General features: G+C 44.5%; 1 protein-coding gene across 2 annotated transcripts; it reads left to right on the forward strand.

The window, feature by feature from the left end:
• The first annotated feature begins 1549 nt into the window (after positions 1-1549).
• samd14 (sterile alpha motif domain containing 14) lies at positions 1550-18098 on the forward strand. 2 transcript variants are annotated; one of them, XM_085785358.1, is made up of 11 exons: positions 1550-1686; positions 4958-5003; positions 7888-8042; positions 10212-10328; positions 12275-12467; positions 13590-13689; positions 14313-14381; positions 14463-14598; positions 15606-15728; positions 16752-16904; positions 17910-18098. In XM_085785358.1, exons 2-11 carry the CDS (start codon positions 4967-4969, stop codon positions 18060-18062), a joined length of 1236 nt encoding a protein of 411 aa, XP_085641484.1. In that variant the 5' UTR covers positions 1550-1686; positions 4958-4966; the 3' UTR covers positions 18063-18098. The 2 variants fall into 2 exon arrangements, with proteins under 2 accessions (XP_085641484.1, XP_085641483.1); XM_085785357.1 differs by lacking the exon at positions 1550-1686 and having other exon boundaries at positions 4880-5003.
• Positions 18099-18996: the final 898 nt, after the last annotated feature.

The raw sequence follows: 18996 nt of genomic DNA on the forward strand, positions 1-18996 counted from the left end.
TTTGTGCTGTTATGTGTTTGTGCTATGAGCATGGTGTGTGAGCCACCAAATGGAATTGCCCTTTAAGGGATTAATAAAGTAGTCTTGAGTCTTGAGGACTTTACAAGACTTAAGAGGAGTTTGATCATGAGAGCAGGTACTGAGCCGGTCTGTCCTGTTCAGGTGTGAACTCAGAGTGTCTCAAGTTTCACTAACTTCTTTAAAGGGATAGTTAAACATTTTGGCAAATTGGCCCTGTAACCATAATCCCTATAGTCATAGCAGTAGGTTCGTTACCTTTAATTGTCGGTGCAAGATATTTGTGAATATCAATTTAACCACTGACCCACTTTATACTTTCTTGACCTCGACCTTCTGTCTAAGACTCCAGTGACACAAATACAGTCTGATAAGAGACAGTAAAGTGATCAGATTACAGCCACGTTGCAGCTCTGGGATCAGCTCAGACTCAAAGGTGATTTATTTGTTTTTCTCATACCATCGCACCATAAATCACAACTTAGAGGCTCGCCTTGTCATTCAAAAAGTCCTGCACAGGGAATCATTCATTGTACTTTGCTTTCTTCTTTATTTGTCCTAAACAGCCAACAGCACGTATCACTGCTTACTTAAAGGGATAGTTCAACATTTTGTCAAACTGGCCCATCACCATAATCCCTATAGTCATAGCAGTAGGTTCGTTACCTTTAATTGTCGGTGCAAGCTGTTTTTAGAACGGCGGAGCAGAGCCGTGAGCTGCTCAGAGCTACGCTACGGAGGCTCATTATGGGATTTCTTGGTTTCCCTCATCAAACTCATCAAATACACAATCCAACAACTCCACAACGCTCTGGTGGACAAGTTGTGAGCTGCACATTCACCACGCTATGAGATAATAACACAACGTTACCACACAGAGTTGTTTTAGAGGGAAATTTATGTAGAACCACTGATGAGAGTTCCCTATCCATGCTTTAACAGGCTGTGTAATACATTGTTATTGTGTATTCTATGTACCATGTGTGTAAGTGGTATTCTGTTTGGTGCTGCTGCAGTAACAATGTAATTTCCTGCAAGGCCAAGGATTAATGAAGTATCTTTAACTTAAATTTCATCGTCGTCATCACCTAAGCCTGTGATCTGTTGGTTTATTTTTGTTGTCATTTTTGTTGACTCAGAGAGTTGATGTGAACACACAGACACAGATTCAACGTGTTGAACCTTTAATCGTCTGGATTCTTTCTCAGCACATTTTGGATTTTCATGACTCATCTGATTTCCTATTGATTCTCTTATTGATCCGCTTCATTCTTCACCTGATTCCTATAGCTCCACCTACAGATTCTTCACTCTCTTTACTCTCTTTTCATTTATAAATCTGATATGTCATTCCTGAATAAACCACGTGTCTTTTCCTCTCTTCTCTCCTCCCTCCCTCCCTCCCTCTCTCTTCTCTCCTCCCTCCCAGTCTGCCTCAGCCGTCCTTGGAGCTGCTGCTCTGCTCTGCTCTGCTCTGTCAGATGGAGGCTGCAGTGTTTTGCTGAGTCGTAGGGAGGGAACTACATCCCGTTGCCCGGAGCGACGCCCCGTGGAACTCTGGGAGTGGCGGTCCTGGTCAGCGGCTGCTGGGGGAGGCAGAGGGAGAGAGGGAGAGAGGGAGACGTGCCATGACAACAGTCAGAGAGGCAGAGAGAGAGAGAGAGAAAGGTGAGTTTATCTTCCTCTATGATTTACCTGCCTGAATATTTCAGCTGCCCCCCACCCCCCCCCACACACACACACCTCTCCCCCCCGGCTGTTTGTCCTTGTTTCCTCCCTCTCTCCTCCCCCTCGTCTCCCCCTCTCCTCGCTCCGTCCATCTCTCATCATTTCATCTTTTTCCTCCTCCATCTTCTCTCCTCCTCCTCTCAGTCTGACGCTGCATTTTCCTGCTCGAGCTCCGCTTTGCTGCCGTCAGTGTTTGTGTCATTAGACCTGTGTGTGTGTGTGTGTGTGTGTGTGTGTGTGTGTGTGTGTGTGTGTGTGTGTGTGTGTGTGTGTGTGTGCGTGTGTGTGTGTGTGTGTGTGTGTGTGTTAGAGAGATCTCCACCCAGTCTGAGCAGCAGCTCACAGATCAATCTGGTTCAGAAGATCTGAGTGGAGTTCAAACAAACGATGTGACATCATATTCAACGATGTGACATCATATTCAATAAGCAACGCATGGAGAACGTCATGACGCTATGATTGTTATTTCCGCTTCTACTTCCTGTTTCCAACAACAACAACAACAGCAACAACTAGAAAATTTCCTCTGGGGAAATTTTGAATGGGCCACGGGAGCTACTGCGGGTTGTGCCATCTCTGTCAACATGGGAATCAAACCCACGATCTTAAGGTCAAGACAGAGCTGATCAGACAGACACATGATCATCTTTCTATAAGCACTGATATGGAGGAGCTGTAACCACATTAGGTTAACTGTGTGTGTGTTTATAAACATTTAAACGAGCGCCAGGTGGATTGTTTATGAAGTTAACGAGCTCTGGCCTGAGGATCAAAGAGGTTACCACGGCGATAGGGGCCCCCGCAGGCTGAGACAGACAGAAACGTGGAGAAAAAGAGTGATTTTCTGCCTCTAAACCGGCCTCACAATTAGGCCTAGCATGACAAAACGGTAACTCCTATCAGAACAAAACACAGATCAACGTTGCTCTAAGGACTTAATGAAAATTTTGGTACGATTTGGTGTTTCTACAGTAAATATTTTGGCGACGCTGGCAGTTTTAAAACATCAGGCCGTTCTGCTTCTCTCAGAAAATATTTGTATTGGAGTCAATGAGGAGCAGAGACAGACGTGGCCGCACTCAGAGGCTGATAATTCAAATTCTGTAAATCTCTCTGATATTTTGAGCACACGGTGAGAGACAGAAGAAGTTTGTCTACAAATTAGGAAAAAAATGATGTGTGTAGAGTGTAAATTGTGGCCGGGCCGAGTTTGGAAAGAGAAAAAATCTGGAGTTTTTCTGGCATCTCTCCCACTCTAACCGATGATGTCACCCACTCTTAAACGAACATTCCGTGCAATACACACCCATTATAATCTCATAATTTCTCCAAAAATGATCATGGTCATTGATCATGGATTGATCAAAAACTATATGACCTATCAAAACGTGGAGTAATACGCCAATACACAAGACTTGTGTCTACTGTTTAAAGTTTAAATGGAGTCTCTAGGTGAAAGTATGCCTGAGCAGTAGACGTTTGTTAAACTCCAATGATTGGTCTTTTTCGTAAACTGTTGAGAAAAGTAATAGCATACCGATCCCGATCAAGACGCACGTTTTGATATATAATTTTCCTTTCATTCATATCCGTTCTTCTTTCAACACCGTAAGAGCTAAAGGACAGATAAATGAAATAAATGAGCTCTTATAAAATAAATACAATTAACCCTTGTAAATGATTTTTACCACAATATGCCTTATGACAATATATTTGAGCCTTAATCAACATTTCACATGAGATAATGACAATAAAACGTTTGCCATAAACACATAAACAGATTCGAAGACTATTGTTAGCTCAACATCACCACCATGAGGCCAAACATATATGCACACTACACAGAGGCTAACATTAGCATGGCTATTAGCGTATGACAATTAGCATTTTCTCCCACATTAAATTGAACCAATTACACATGGCTAAACATATTAACATGTTGTTTACACAATACCTGTTCCCAATTCCAGCTGGGTGCTTAACCATATGATGCACAGATGAACTATGAGGCACTGAGCAGTAACATCATTATGAAGGTGTGAGGGGGCTTTTATTTTGCATGTAGCAGAAACCCTGATGTTGGGGAGCAGTCGGGGTGAAAGTGGCTACGTCACTTAATTCGAATCGTATTCCAGTTTTTTCAGTTTGTGCGAATCAGGGGATTTTAATTCAAATCGCGGCGTTTCCATCATCATTTTCTGGTGCGATACATCTAGATGATCTAAACAGCTGATGGAAACGCTGTAGTCAGAACGGCCGTAACACCGTGACGTCCCCCATTGGTTTGGGGGAGTCTGTTTTGTGCCGCTACTACGGGGGTTTGAACTGCGCCATGTTGGATTCTACTTGCCATATTTGGAGCGGTGCGGCGGTTAACCGGCCGAGAACCCGCCCACTGGCCTCGAAGCAGCGGTCTCCGGACCTGTCACTCAACGTTTCAGCGCCCTGATTGGCCAGAATTTAAACCTAATAACAGTAAAAAAAATTCACCCCCCTCAGAGTGTGTGCGGGGGTAGAAACTATCGGTTGAGACCAAAAAAATGAAATGTACCAGGCTGTAAATATGTTTTTTTAAGCTGTAAAGTCGGCTATTTTAACATGGGGGTCTATGGAGAATGCTGCTTTCTGACACCAGCCCCCAGAGGAAGAAGAGGGGATTGCAGTTTGTTGACTGCAACACGGGAGCAGTCGGGGTGAAAGTGCACTACGTCACCACTTAATTCGAATCATCAACCAAAACCGGCCATAGCAGCATATTTCAGTTTGTGCGAATCAAGGGATTTGTAATTCGAACCCCGGCGTTTCCATCATCATTTTCCGATGCGATACATCTCGATGCATCTAAACAGCTGATGGAAACACAACTACTGACATAGAATGAACAAACAGAAACGTTCAACAGCTCAAAACACAGAGAAACAACACAAATACAAACCATTACACAACAGCAGCTGGGAACTCTGTGTGTGTTTAGTGTGTGTGTGTCTGAGTCCATCTGTTTCCTGCCGGGGGGGGGGCAGCTCTGACCTCTGACCTCAGGTGACCCCAGTGTGTTTCCATCCAGAGGTCAGAGGTCACTCAGGTGTTTCTGGTTTCTGGTGTTTTGTCCCTTCAGAGCCTCCGTACTGAGACTGACCATCTGTCTGTGTGTCTGTGTGTGTGTGTGTGTGTGTCTATGTGTGTGTGTGTGTGTGTGTGTGTGCACAGTGAGCACTGAGCCATGACTGCCAGTCTGGACGACACCGACAACGTGTTTGGTGAGTCACACACACACACACACACAGTCGTGATCTGCAGGTTATTAAAGGTCGTTCAGATTCATTTTATTCCTTCACAATAAGATTCATGATGTCACATGACTGACGTGTGTCTCACTATTTGGCAGGAAACTGGTCCTAATGTGTAGTAACATCCTGTGAGGGGTTAAAGGGATAGTTCAACATTTTGTCAAACTGGCCAAATACACAATCCAACAACTCCACAACAACGCTCTGGTGGACAAGTTGTGAGCTGCACATTCACCACGCTATGAGATAATAACACAACGTTACCACACAGAGTTGTTTTAGAGGGAAATTCATGTAAAACCACTGATGCACGTTGCCTTCAGGGACAGTTTTTCATCATCAGTCTCTGTATTTCCCTCTAAAACAACTCTGTGTGGTAACGTTGTGTTATTATCTCATAGCGTGGTGAATGTGCAGCTCACAACTTGTCCACCAGAGCGTTGTGGAGTTGTTGGATTGTGTATTTGATGAGTTTGATGAGTTAGAAACCAAGAAATCCCATAATGAGCCTCCGCAGCGTAGCTCTGAGCAGCTCACGGCTCTGCTCCGCCGTTCTAAAAACAGCTTGCACCGACAATTAAAGGTAACGAACCTACTGCTATGACTATAGGGATTATGGCGATGGGCCAATTTGACTAAATGTTGAACTATCCCTTTAATGATAATAAGGTTGTTGGGAAGAGAGAATCTACATGAGAAAATAAAATCTCCATGAAATGAAATAACCGTCAACTTCTCTTCCTTTTCAAAATAAAGGTCTCAGCTTAAAATCCTCAGGTAAACAAGTACAAGTCTCTGTCTCTCCTCCTTCCATCTTCTGCTTCATTAAATCTCCCCCCCCCCCCCCCCCCCCCACACACACACACACACACACACACACACACCCCTCTCCCTCCCCCTGGGAAATAAACTGCAGTGTGTTCAGTGTGGGGGAGGAGAGACAGGAAGTGTGAGCACACACACTGAAACACACTGAAACACACATCATCAAACAACAGGAACAACAGTGTTAATGTGTGTGTGTGTCTGTGTGTGTGTGTGTCTGTGTGTGGTCAGTGTGTTGAATATTTGATGGTGAGTGGTTCATCTTAACAACTCATCAGAAGGACAGAACTCTCTCTGTGTTGTAGCTCAGTGATTCTGTCCAGCTGCGTTTCCATCGCAGCTTTTCACTAAATTAAAGTTATTTTATTTCTGAAATTTCTACTATTTGCAGGTGTTTCCATTGAAAGATGCTTTTGCAAAACTCTGGTAAAGTCTAGGCTCGCGATATCCCATAATTTCGTTAAAATTCTTGCCCTGTGAGAGTTCACTTTGAGGATGATGAACTAGAGCGCTGTAAAAGAGAGTAGTGACAGCATTGGTCCAATGGCAGCGCCTCCTGGTGGAGGAATATGGGTTTTACTAAAGAACTGACATCTCTGCATTGTTGGTGAATGAGCAGTGTGGTGTTTTCAATAATTTAAGGACATTTATAGATCACCCACGTTAATAGCATCATTGAGGATCCTTTACAGATAAACATTAAAGCAGAAGTCAGCGATCCGGTGGTTTTGGCTAATGCTGCGTTCCAGGCAGGCTTTTGAAATCGTAAATTACAGCTTCAAGTCACGACTTACGACTTTGTAGCGTTCCAGGCAACCCACTCGTGTTTCTCCGACCTGTTTTACCGGTGAAAGTCACTATAACGGCCACTCGTAACTTCTGACCCGTGAACTCGTACCAGATCGAACTGGTACCACTTCACGGTCGGAAAAATACGAGTTTCCTTGAACGCACCATAACAGTCCTCGTCCCTACGTCGCCACATTCACGGCGTTCCTTGGCTGCACACACAGCCCTGCATGCCGTTCTCTCTCCTCATTGGATAAAAACTGTAGGATACGATAAATGTTTTCTCCTGGGCTCAGAGCAGAGCAGAGGGACTGACAGACCCGTGTTTCAGACCAAACACTCTATAGAAGTGATTGCTGTCGGAAGATATAACTATTTAAGTCTTATATTAACACAAATATATCACTTACTTCTGCTTTAATATGACCAAGACACCTAAAAACTGTCAGGGTGGTGGTCTATGGTTTCGTTTGTTTTGTTTTGATTTGTTGGCCCCCTGATTGAATGAATGGATCTCTGTCCCTATCTGTATTATTTGTTTGTTAAACTTCAATAAAAAGTTCATTACAATAAAAACACCTAAAAACAAAAACACGGCCGTTTTCATCAATTTACAAGCAAGTGGGCAACACACATACGTTGGTATGAATGGGTTTTCTGGGCGCTTTTGCAATACCCATATCCTGCCACTAGGGGGCATGAGGCTTTAACCACGGGAGTCAATGGTGGTGTCGTTACTCTATTATTCCAGCGCTCTAGATGAATTTAAGTGTGTTGCGTTTCCATGGCGATGGGACAGCTATTATATATATATATATATATATATATAATATTCTATATAGTATGTGTGCAGGGATTCCTAGAGAGGAGGTGAAGGAGGATTTCACAGACGAACTGTGGAAACTAAATTTCAGGTCGAGCTGGGATACGTTCAATGAGCTGTGTGATGTTCTTCAACTGAAATAAGTGTTTCCATGGCGATACACTTTGACATCGATACGTCTGAAGAGAAGAAACGCCTCATAGAGCATTAAATGTTTCAATGATATTTAAGAGTTTTTCTAAATGTAGGCGTTTTCCATTTCCAGTTATTTATTGCGATATTCAGGTTTTACGCTCTTCCAGGGGTGATGGCAACGCCCCCACTGTCTCCATGGCAACACGGTGCACCATGTTGCCGTGGGGAGGTGGAGGGGGCGGGGTTAGCGCTGACCTCTGACCTCTGACCTCTGGGTTTCAGACCTGAACGAGGTGCCGGAGACGGAGCTGCTGGACAACAGCATCCAGAAGGGCCGCGCCCAGCTGTCCGTCAAGGCGCGCCGCCACCGGCCCTCCCGGTCCCGTTACCGTGACAGCGTGAGCTCCACCGAGGGCGACGACAGCCTGGACAGGAAGGTCGGCTTTCTTTCTGCTGCTGTTTTAAAAATACACTAAAAACATTTGTTTTCATCCAATCTGTTTTTCTTCTCTTGGTTACATTGATTCTGTGCCTTCACACCAAAAGCTTCCAAAGCGTCTGTCGTGGGAAATATTGTTCCTGCCGGTGGCGGAGTGTCAAAGAACAAGACAGGAGAGGTAGCATGCACCCAAGTTTATTCTCCATTCTCCACAGAGAAGGAGAGAAGGGGACAGAACACAGAACTACACAGCAGGTAGCAGTTCAGAGTAGTGCCCCAAGAACAGAGGTCGCAGTCCCTTCTTATACCCCACTCTATGACTCTGGTTACTTCATTCCCAGACAATTTATTTATTTTATTTATTTATTTAACCTTTATTTTACCAGGCAAATTGCTTGAGATAAAAAAAATCTCTTTTACGAGCATGGCCTGGCCAAGAAAGCAGCAACAAGATAATATACACACAAAGAAGTGAGGACGAATATGAGAGAGAGAGAGAGAGAGAGAGAGAGAGAGAGAAAAGATGAATGACGTCCAGAGTTCTACAGTCCGGCGGGGATATGGGGGGAAGAGAAGGAGGACGGGAGGGCTGTGTGGTACAAGGGGAGGCTGTACCAGGGGATCCTGAAGGAAGAGAGATTATGTTAAATCAGCCAGGGCAGAACAGAACAATGCACAACAATACACACTAAAAGAACGCTAATCCAGTGATGCTAAAATACTAAACAGTAAAACATTTACACACTCCATGATTTGCCATTAAATAAATAAACCAAGTCAACGATGTGTCACCAAGACCAAGACCAAGACCAAGACCAAGACCAAGACCAAGACCAGAGGGTATCAAGACCAAGACCAAGACCAAGACCAAGACCAAGACCAAGACCAAGACCAAGACCAAGACCAGAGAGTATCAAGACCAAGACCAAGACAGACCAAGACCAAGACCAAGACAGACCAAGACCAGTTGAGCTCAAGACCGAGACCGATAACGAGACCAAAAAAAACCAACTAGTTACGCCATATTTTGCTCTTCTGCATGAGTTGTAGAACACGAGAGGACGACACGTCTGTGTCACAAAATGCATTTTTGGTCCCACTTGAAGGGGGCGTAGAAATAATAAAATCCCCCCCCAAAAAAGCATGTCTGCCTGGACATTGTAGGCTACAAATCCCTTCTAGACCGTTCTGCCAGTCCCAGACATTGTGAGACCGAGAGACCGAGACAAGACCGAGACCAAACACTGTCGAGACCGAGACAAGACCAAGACCACAAAAAAGTGGTCTTGAGACCAAGAAAAAAATGAGAGGACGAGCGCCAACACGTCAAAGACAAGACCAAGACCAAGACCAAGACCAGAGAGTATCAAGACCAAGACCAAGAACAAGACCAAGACCAGAGAGTATCAAGACCAAGACCAAGAACAAGACCAAGACCAGAGAGTATCAAGACCAAGACCAAGACCAAGACCAAGACCAGAGAGTATCAAGACCAAGACCAAGAACAAGACCAAGACCAGAGAGTATCAAGACCAAGACCAAGACCAAGACCAAGACCAAGACCAAGACCAGAGAGTATCAAGACCAAGACCAAGACCAAGACCAAGACCAGAGAGTATCAAGACCAAGACCAAGACCAAGACCAAGACCAAGACCAGAGAGTATCAAGACCAAGACCAAAACAGACCAAGTCAAGACTAAGACCAGTTGAGCTCAAGACCGAGACCGAGAACGAGACCAAAAAACAACAACTAGTTACACCATATTTTGCTCTTGACGTGCGCCAACACGTCTGTGTCACAAAATGCATTTTTGGTCCCACTTGAAGGGGGCGTAGAAATAATAAAATCCCCCCCAAAAAAAGCATGTCTGCCTGGACGTTGTAGGCTACAAATCCCTTCTAGACCGTTCTGCCAGTCCCAGACATTGTGAGACCGAGAGACCCGAGACCGAGACAAGACCGAGACCAAACACTGTCGAGACCGAGACAAGACCGAGACAAGACCGAGACCACAAAAAAGTGGTCTTTTGTTTAAATTGAGGTTCCTGACAAAGTCCAGAAGCCTTGATGCTGTAAACAGATCTATGTGGTACTTGTATGCATTTAAAACATGTGTGTGTGTGTGTGTGTGTGTGTGTGTGTGTGTGTGTGTGTGTGTGCGAGCAGGACAGCCCGCTGCACTCCGCCCGCTCACCTCTTCACCTGGCCATGCGAGGCTCCTCCCCCTCCCCCGATTCGCTGCTGTCGGCTCGAAGCCCCGCCTTCTCCTTCGACACGTCCCTGGTGAGACCGATCAGACCAATCACAGCTCAGGACAGGTGGACGGGTAGAAACGACCAATCAGAGCTCAGGACAGGTGGACGGGTAGAAGAGACCAATCAGAGCTCAGGACAGGTGGACAGGTAGAATAGAAACGACCAATCAGAGCTCAGGACAGGTGGACAGGTAGAAGAGACCAATCAGAGCTCAGGACAGGTGGCCAGGTAGAAGAGACCAATCAGAGCTCAGGACAGGTGGCCAGGTAGAAACGACCAATCAGAGCTCAGGACAGGGGGACAGGTAGAAGAGACCAATCAGAGCTCAGGACAGGTGGACAGGTAGAAGAGACCAATCAGAGCTCAGGACAGGTGGACAGGTAGAAAAGCACGTTCTGGAGCTATTTCAGCGCCACAAACAGTGAAGACGAAGTCTGTAATATCTGTGGGAAAATTATAAATAATATTATAAATGAATAAATTAAAAAAAATATATGTTTGTTTATCATTTTCTTATTTAATTTATGGTTTTATTATTTTATTTATGTTCTTTTTTTAGTGTTTGAAACACTATTTTCGGCTATATTCTAAACGAGGTCACTACCTCAATATAGTTCAGAGTTTAAAATAAATACGTTAGGTATTATTTTAGCCAGTATTTTAAAATGTACGGACAACAATGGACCCGGATGGTGATGAGTTTTTTAATCTCTAGCTCTTTGTCAGCAGATACAAGTGATTCAAACTAAGACATGACAGCAGACAAGCGTTAGACAAAGGTTTAAAATGCTGCGTTTTCACACGTATGTCTATGAGGGAATCGGTTTGTTTTCCCCCACGGCTCTGACCGGAAGTGACGTTTCCTTGGTTACCGACTCTGTGTATAGAGAGCCGAAGCGGAAGCAGCCCAATGGGACCTCAATTCGAAAAAAGTCTCCATACAAATGAATGGGAGTCCAACTTTTATTTTGTGATCCGTTTGAATTGTGCCATGAGAAAAAAATCTGACCTCTACCTGTTAAAAACATCACGTTTCATGAAGAGAAATCAGCAGTTTGTTGTAAAACGGCAACAGAAGAATGTATTTAGTGTGAAGACGCTCTACGGACTACAGATCTGTGTCGCCATGTGGTCGCCATGGTGACATCACCTACGCGACCTGGAGTCTTTCTGGTTACGGACTGTTCGGAAATTTATTTTAGGCTACAATAGTTTTACAACAAACTGCTGATTTCTCTTCATGAACCGTGATGTTTTAAACAGGTAGAGGACAGAGTTTTTTCTCATGGCACAATTCAAACGGATCACGAAATAAAACTTTGACTCCCGTTCATTTGTATTCCGAGTTGAGGTCCCATGCGGCTGCTTCCGCTTCGGCTCTCTATCACATAGACCAGTGGTTCTCAAAGTGGGGTCCGGGGACCCCCAGGGGTCCTTGAGAGGGTACAAGGGGATCCACAACTTTTTCTTGAAATTTTATCACTTTTTTTTACTAGAATTTTTAAACTTAATTTATGTTTTCTTTTTCTTTTTTTTAGAATTTTGGCACTTTTTTCTGGAACTTTTTAAGTTTCTTTTTTTTTAAAGAAGTTTTTAGAGACATTTTACCACTTTTTTCCTAGAAAAATTGTAACAGTTTTTTTCTTATTTGAAATCTTACCACTTTTTTCTAGGTTTTTTTTAAATAACTTTTTTTGAGAATTTTTATTACTTTTTTCTAGAAATGTTTAACGTTTTTTCCAAAAATTCACACCATTGGCCCTAATTTGAATGTACATTACTTTAAAAAGGCGTCCTTTAGTCTCAGAACCAATTTTTGTGTATTTCTGGTGTTTACTTCAAAACATAGGCTAGGGTCCATGGTCTAATTTGTGTCATTTTAGGGGTCCTTGATGTGAAAAAGTTTGAGAACCACTGACATAGACGCCTCCACTGCCTTCAGGGTTTACCGTGTCCCTCCTCCGTGTCCCTCAGGTGCGTCGCTCCCCGGAGGACGGCGGTGGCGGCTCATTGGCCGCGGCCCCGCGCGGCCGCTACCACCAGCTGACCAACGCCACGTCTCAGGAGGCGCTGGTCACGGCCAGCAGCAGCTCGCCGTCCAGGTCCTGCCCCTCCTCCGACAGCTCGCCGGTCTACCTGAGGAGGAGCCGCAGGCCCGAGAGCCAAGGTACACACACCTGAACACACACAGGGACACACACCTGGACACACACACCTGGACACACACACAGGGACACACACGGCATTTAACCATTCAATATGCCTTACCGGAGAGTCTAGCCAGCTCTGAGATCGGCCTGGTTCATTGTAAAACATTTATTTATTGATGTAAATGTGGTGTTTTCTGTGCGTAACGTAGGCTACAGACCCCGAGGCAGCGCTGCTCTTCTGTCCAACCATGGTTTTTTATTCAAACAAACTTCTGCTACTGCCACAATTGTTAGATTTCATCAATGAGACCAACATTTATCTCCTAAAAATACTTTAACCAGCCGGTGGTAAACCTCTAAAAACCTGTGGGTAAGTTAATTAGCGGTCGTTTTCTCCCCCGGGATGAGGACGGAGGTTGGCCGGCCGAGCAGCTCTGCAGACCGGCTGCTGCCTCTGTGATGTCCCGGTCGCTGCAGAGCTTCACTTCTCTGAAAAACATCGGAGCAAACTTCTAAACAGCCGTCGTTTGGATCAACTGGCCGTAGATTTGGGATCTAAACAGTTACTTTCTCACATGAACAAATATTAAAACTTTATAAAGTCACGTGATAACAGGCTTCAGCAGGAACATTTCTGTTCTCCTGTTTAGTTTATTGAATTTCCCTGTTCGCGGTTAGGAAAAGACGATCCGTGATGTCACGTTACGTTGCATCTTGGGTAATTTGAGTGTGAGTAGCTCCTCATGGATACTCAACGTTCTGGCGAATCTAGTGTAGCTGCCATCTGGGAACTTCTGGCATACTCAAACCGACTCAAACTCGCATACTGCGCATTCGCATACTCAAAATGACGTCAGAGTTAGTATGAGTAGTAGGTAGTAGTAGTAGGTAGTAGTAGTAGTAGTATGAGTAGTAGGAGAGTATGCGGTTTCTAACACAGCCCTGGACACACACCGGGACACACACCTGTACTATGGAACGCCTTTGGGTCCAAAATGTCTCCTTTAATGTCTGCATGTTAACGCGTCAGTTTTTAACGTCCTAAGCTTCCTGCTATTGGTTGGTGTCAATATGCCCCGCCCCTTTTTGACGTAGACTCTATGTGTGTGTGTGTGTGTGTGTGTGTGTGTGTGTGTCAGTGCTGGTGTCGGATATGAGCCATGACAACGGTCCAGCTGATCCCGATGCTCCAACTGTCGTCTTCGACAAGAAGACAAAGAGACGCTTCCTGGACCTGGGGTGAGACACAAACTCAAAGATAAAGCACGTAGGGCAATGTACGCATTCAAAACTAAACTAATCAACATCAACATTCCAATTCTAATTTGGACAAAAATATTTGGTCATGTAATTTTACCCATAGCTCTGTATGGAAGTGAGGTCTGGGGTCCACTCAGTAGTTTACAGTGTGATGGGATAAACACCCAACAGAGGCCGTCCACACGGAATTCTGTAGAAGAATTCTGAAAGTTCAGAGAAAGACCCCAAATAACGCCTGCAGAGCAGAGCTGGGTCGTTTCCCATTATTACTAAACATCCAAAAACGGGCAATGAAATTTTGGAACCATCTAAATAGCAGCCCAAAAGACACACTTCCCTTTAAAACATTAAAGACCCAAGAGCTGAACCCGGAAAACAGCCCCCTCACTCAGCTGATGGAGAAACTCAGTAACCTGGCTCCCATCAGCTCAGCCCCAAAACACCAGAGAATAAAAATGATCATTAATCAATCAAAAGATTTATATTTAGAATATTGGGAAAAGAAAAGAAAAACTCAAAGCAGACTAAATTGTTATTTAACTATTTAAACAGAAAACATAAATTGGCGGAATACCTCCACTCTGTCTCTGTCTCTGTCTCAGGGTCACTCTGAGACGTTCCTACATCCGGGTGAGGAAGGACAAGTCCAACAGACTGTCCGTCGGCAGCAGGTCTGTCCTCTCCTTGTGTCCCTCTAGTTCCCAGTGTGTCTTGTCCTGGTCCTGACTCTGTCCTCTGTCCTCCGTCCTCAGGGAGCCGTCAGAGAGTCCGTCTCGCTCCGGCTCCTTCGTCCCTTTCTCCTGGTTCACCGAGGGACGAGCGTCTCCCCCCTGCTCCCCCAAAGTCCCCCCGCCGTCCTCCCCCCGACCGCGCAAGTCCCAGTCCCAGGTAGGACAGACACCCCGAGCTCACCTGGAGAGACGGCAGCCAATCAGAGGACAGACACACACAGCTCATAGACCCTAAATTGACAAAAATTAGACCACGGACCCATTGGACAAATTCTGAAGCAAACACCAGAAATACACTAATATTTGTTCTGAGTCTGAAGAACGTCACTTTTTAATCAATATATGTTCAAATTAGGGCCAATGGCGTGAATGTTTGGAAATATTGCAGAGTGTGTATCAAAAAAAGAAAAAGCCACATGCACATCCGTGCCAAGAACTTTGGACAGGTGCTGAGCCGAAAACGTGCAAGAATCAAAAAGAAGATAGAACGGCTCGCACACCACAGGGCTCCAAAGTGCAGTCCACCTATTCACAGGAGAAATGTAACGTCGAGCGACAGCCGCTCTTCGTCAGACATACAGACACCACATGGACGCCATCTAACTGTCCGTTCACACCAAAAGCTTCCAAAGCGTCAAAAACACCGGAAGTCAATTCATTTTCAATGAGCGCCCGGCGACACCGAGCGTCCAAAGCTTCCAAAGCGTCAAAAGCTTCGGCTCCACAATGACCAGCGTGATCGAACTTTGACGTCAGTCACGTGACGAGCGGCCAAAGCGGCTGAAAATATTTGCCGTTTTGGGAGCTGTCTTGTCTGACGCCCACCCTCGAGCGTTTTTGACGATTTGGAGGCTTTTGGTATGAATGCACAGTTAAGTATCATGTGGTAGTCATGTGACCACCAGAATACAGAAGTATCTATATTGATGCTTAAAAACACTAGAATATAACAGGACTCTGTACAATTATTGGATGCTGTTATATATATTTTGTCTTTAGCACTTTCTAACATTTTTCCTCGTTGTGGAAAAGAGGCAGATTACTCCTTTAACGGCTGCAACAACAGAACATTCAGGTGATCAGTGGGAACCAATCAGGAGAGAGCTGACTGACAGACAGGAAGTAGTCGTGTGAGGTTTGACCCTTGTCTCTCTCCGTCTGCAGGAGTCGGCTCTGAGCGAGGAGTTCTCCCCCCCTCCCCCCTCCCCCTCCGCCTCCCCCTCCCTCCCCGTCGACTGCTCCAGGTCCTCACACCCCTACCACACGCTGTCGCAGTCCTCCGACGAGGTGACGCACACACACACACACACACACACATATACTGTACATATATTTAAGTTTCAGTTTCCAATTCTCACTGTTAAAGGACAATTCCAGGCGAATTCAACTCTGGGCTGTATGTTCCTATCATTCAGGTCTAACAGAAGGAATCTGTAGATTTCCAGTTTAATGTCTCCTGTTTTGTGGTAGTTGCGTCTGTCCCCGCGTCGCCATGGCAGCGATGAATGGGAGTGGATGTAAGTTCCGCTGCTTAGGCTGTTTCCATCCCTCAAAGCCACAGACAGCGTCAGATGGAGACTCAAACATGCACCCAGAAGTTTATTTACTTCAACAAGCCGACATGTTTGTAAAACTAGATCTAATTCAAAGTCTCCCGGAGTCGAGACCCAAGTTGACGCTCGGTGTGTTCAGGTGCAGTGGGAAGCTCCCGTTGGTGTCAGAAACACAGGAATATCAACTCTTGACTTGCTCCAAGTGTACATTTTTTCCACAGACAGCGTCAGGTGGAGACTCAAACATGCGCCGAGAAGTTTTTTTTACTTGAAGCAAGTCCAGAGTTGATATTCCTGTGTTTCTGACACAAACGGGAGCTTCCCACTGCACCTGAACACACCGAGCGTCAACTTGGGTCTCGACTCCGCCAGACTTTGAATTAGATCTAGTTTTACAAACATGTCGGCTTGTTGAAGTAAATAAACTTCTGGCTGCATGTTTGAGTCTCCACCTGACGCTGTCTGTGGCTTTGAGGGATGGAAACAGCCTAAACAGCAGAACTTCAATCTGCTCCCATTCATCGTTGCCGTGGCGACGCGGGGACAGACACAACTACCGCAAAACAGGAGACATTAAACTGAAAACCTTCAGATTCATTCTGTTAGACCTAAAATGTTATACAGCCCCGAGTTGAATTCGCCTGGAATTGTCCTTTAATTGTTTTGTTTCTATGTAAAGACCATTGAGCTTCCCCATATTAAAGAACATTTTTTTTAAAATTCTAATCTTACCCCCCCCCCCTCCCCTCCTCATCAGCCCAGCGATGAGCCGTCCTCTGTGTCGTCGTGGACAACGCAGCAGGTGTGTCAGTGGCTGCGAGGACTCAACATGGAGCAGTACATCCCAGAATTCAGTGCGAGAGACGTGGACGGACAAGAGCTGCTGCAGCTGGACGGAGGGAAGCTGAAGGTGAGGATGAGGATGAGGCAGTGGTGTAGTATATATGTATATATATGTGATACTCAGGTATACTCAGTACAAATACTTCAGTATAGCCAGTACAACAAAACTAAAGTAAATGTCAGTGGTTCTCTAAGTGGGAGGGTTGACAGGGTTCAAGGGGCTCCACTACTTTTTATCGACATTTTACCACTTTTTCTTCGAATTTTTTAACTTTTTTTTTCAGAAATGTTATCATTTTTTTAATTATTGTTTGACTTTGTTTTATTTTATTTTATTTCTTTAGAAATTTTACCAGTTTCTTCTCAATTCTCCAAATTTTACCCCTTTTTGTGTTATTGTTTGCCCCTTTTTTTGAGAGAGAAATTTTGCCACATTTTTCCATAACTTTTTGAGAAATTTTACCACATTTTTTCTAAATTTTTTTGCAAAATCTTACCACTTTTTTTTTTAATGTTTCAACTTTTTTTTGAGAAATTGTACCACTTTTTCTTAGAAATTTTTAACTTTTTTTTCAGAAATGTTGATCACTTTTTAATTATTGTTTGAGTTTTTTTTCAGAAATTCAATCACTTTTCCTAGAATTTTTTTTTGAGAAATTTTACAAGTTTCTTCTCAATTCTCCAAATGTTACCCCTTTTTGTATTATTGTTTGCCCCTTTTTTTGAGAGAGAGACATTTTGCCACATTTTTCTATAATTTTTTGAGAAATTTTACCACATTTTTTCTAAAAAAAAAATTGTGAAATCTTTACACCTAATTTAAACGTATATTGATTGTTTGTGTATGTCTTCTGTTTGTTTCAAAATGTTGTCCAATGGGGGTCTGTGGTCTAATTTGGGTCAATTTTGGGTCGTTGATATAAACAGTTAGAGAACCAGCGTCTATGTGATACAAGTATGAACAGTTTACCACCTAGAAAGCAGTTTACCCACTACAAACATTAGACTACACCACTGGATGAAGGTGATTGTCAGTGAGTGTCATGTGACCTGTGTGGCTCCGCCCCCTCAGAGTCTGGGCGTGGCCAGCTCGTCGGACCGCGGCGCGCTGAAGCGGCGGCTCAGGGAGCTGCAGAGCGCGGTGGAGAAGGAGAGGAAAGCTCTGGACAAGATGGAGAAGCAGAAGGAGAAGCAGCGAAGGAGAGAGGAGCAGCAGAGGAACTGAGGGAGGAGTGAGCGCTCACCTCGCTCCGTCTGTCTGTCTGCAACAACCTATCTCTGCTCGGACCGGACTGGACCGGACTGGACTGGACCCGGACCGGACCGAACCGGACCGGACCGGACTCTACGGTGGCTCGCCAGGACGGGGTCAGCCCTATGTTGCCTCATTTCTAAGAATTTTCTTTTCACAGAATTTTTTTTTAATTAGGCCCTATGTTCCCTCAGCCCTATGTTCCCTCAGCCCTATGTTCCCTCAGCCCTATGTTCCCTCAGCCCTATGTTCCCTCAGCCCTATGTTGCCTCATTTCTAAGAATTTTCTCAAAATGAAACTCTAAGTCAAGTCTTTTTTTTATTTTTATACCGCATTTAAAGGGATGATTCAGAATAATTTCAACCTATAGGGTCCTTTGCACCATGACCTCGAGTAAAACGCCCCCCCCCTCCCCCCAGAAGCTTGTTTTCCCTTGCTCGAACAGTGGTCGAGTTACCGCTATTAACCGCATGGCGGTAAATTACCCCAATAATAATGTCCGGAATTCCTGGTGTACTACTTACTGTACAAACTTTCTAATGCTTTGTTTACTACTACTACTAACACTAAGGGTTCGTCACTCAACCCTCTGTTGGAGTAGCGGTGTTGGAAGGGGTCAGCCCTGTGTTCCCATGGGCCCTGTGTTCCCAGATTTAGCTAAAAGGTACATTACATCTGTAGTCAACTGCTACTGGATAATACGGGTGGGAGAAAAAAATCGATTCATATAAATATCGCGATATCTTTTTTGACGATTTTTTTTCGATTTGTTCGCCTTTTTTACATACAGAGAGTCCAGGTTTTGAAAAGGGTTTAAGTTCACTTTATAATGGAGTATGTTAATTTATAGGCTCCTACAGTATTTGTGTGCAGATAAATGTTAAAAAATGCTAAAGACTAAAAATC

The sequence above is a fragment of the Trachurus japonicus genome, chromosome 8 (genome assembly GCF_045865225.1).
Source record: "Trachurus japonicus isolate A0001 chromosome 8, Traja_1.0".
Lineage (NCBI taxonomy): Eukaryota > Metazoa > Chordata > Actinopteri > Carangiformes > Carangidae > Trachurus > Trachurus japonicus.

Coding starts and splice junctions, on each gene's coding strand:
- samd14 (XM_085785358.1), top strand. CDS start 4,967: ATGACTGCCAGTCTGGACGACACCGACAACGTGTTTG. Junction 14,382..14,462: donor AGACTGTCCGTCGGCAGCAG/GTCTGTCCTCTC, acceptor CTCCGTCCTCAG/GGAGCCGTCAGAGAGTCCGT. Junction 16,905..17,909: donor TGGACGGAGGGAAGCTGAAG/GTGAGGATGAGG, acceptor CCGCCCCCTCAG/AGTCTGGGCGTGGCCAGCTC.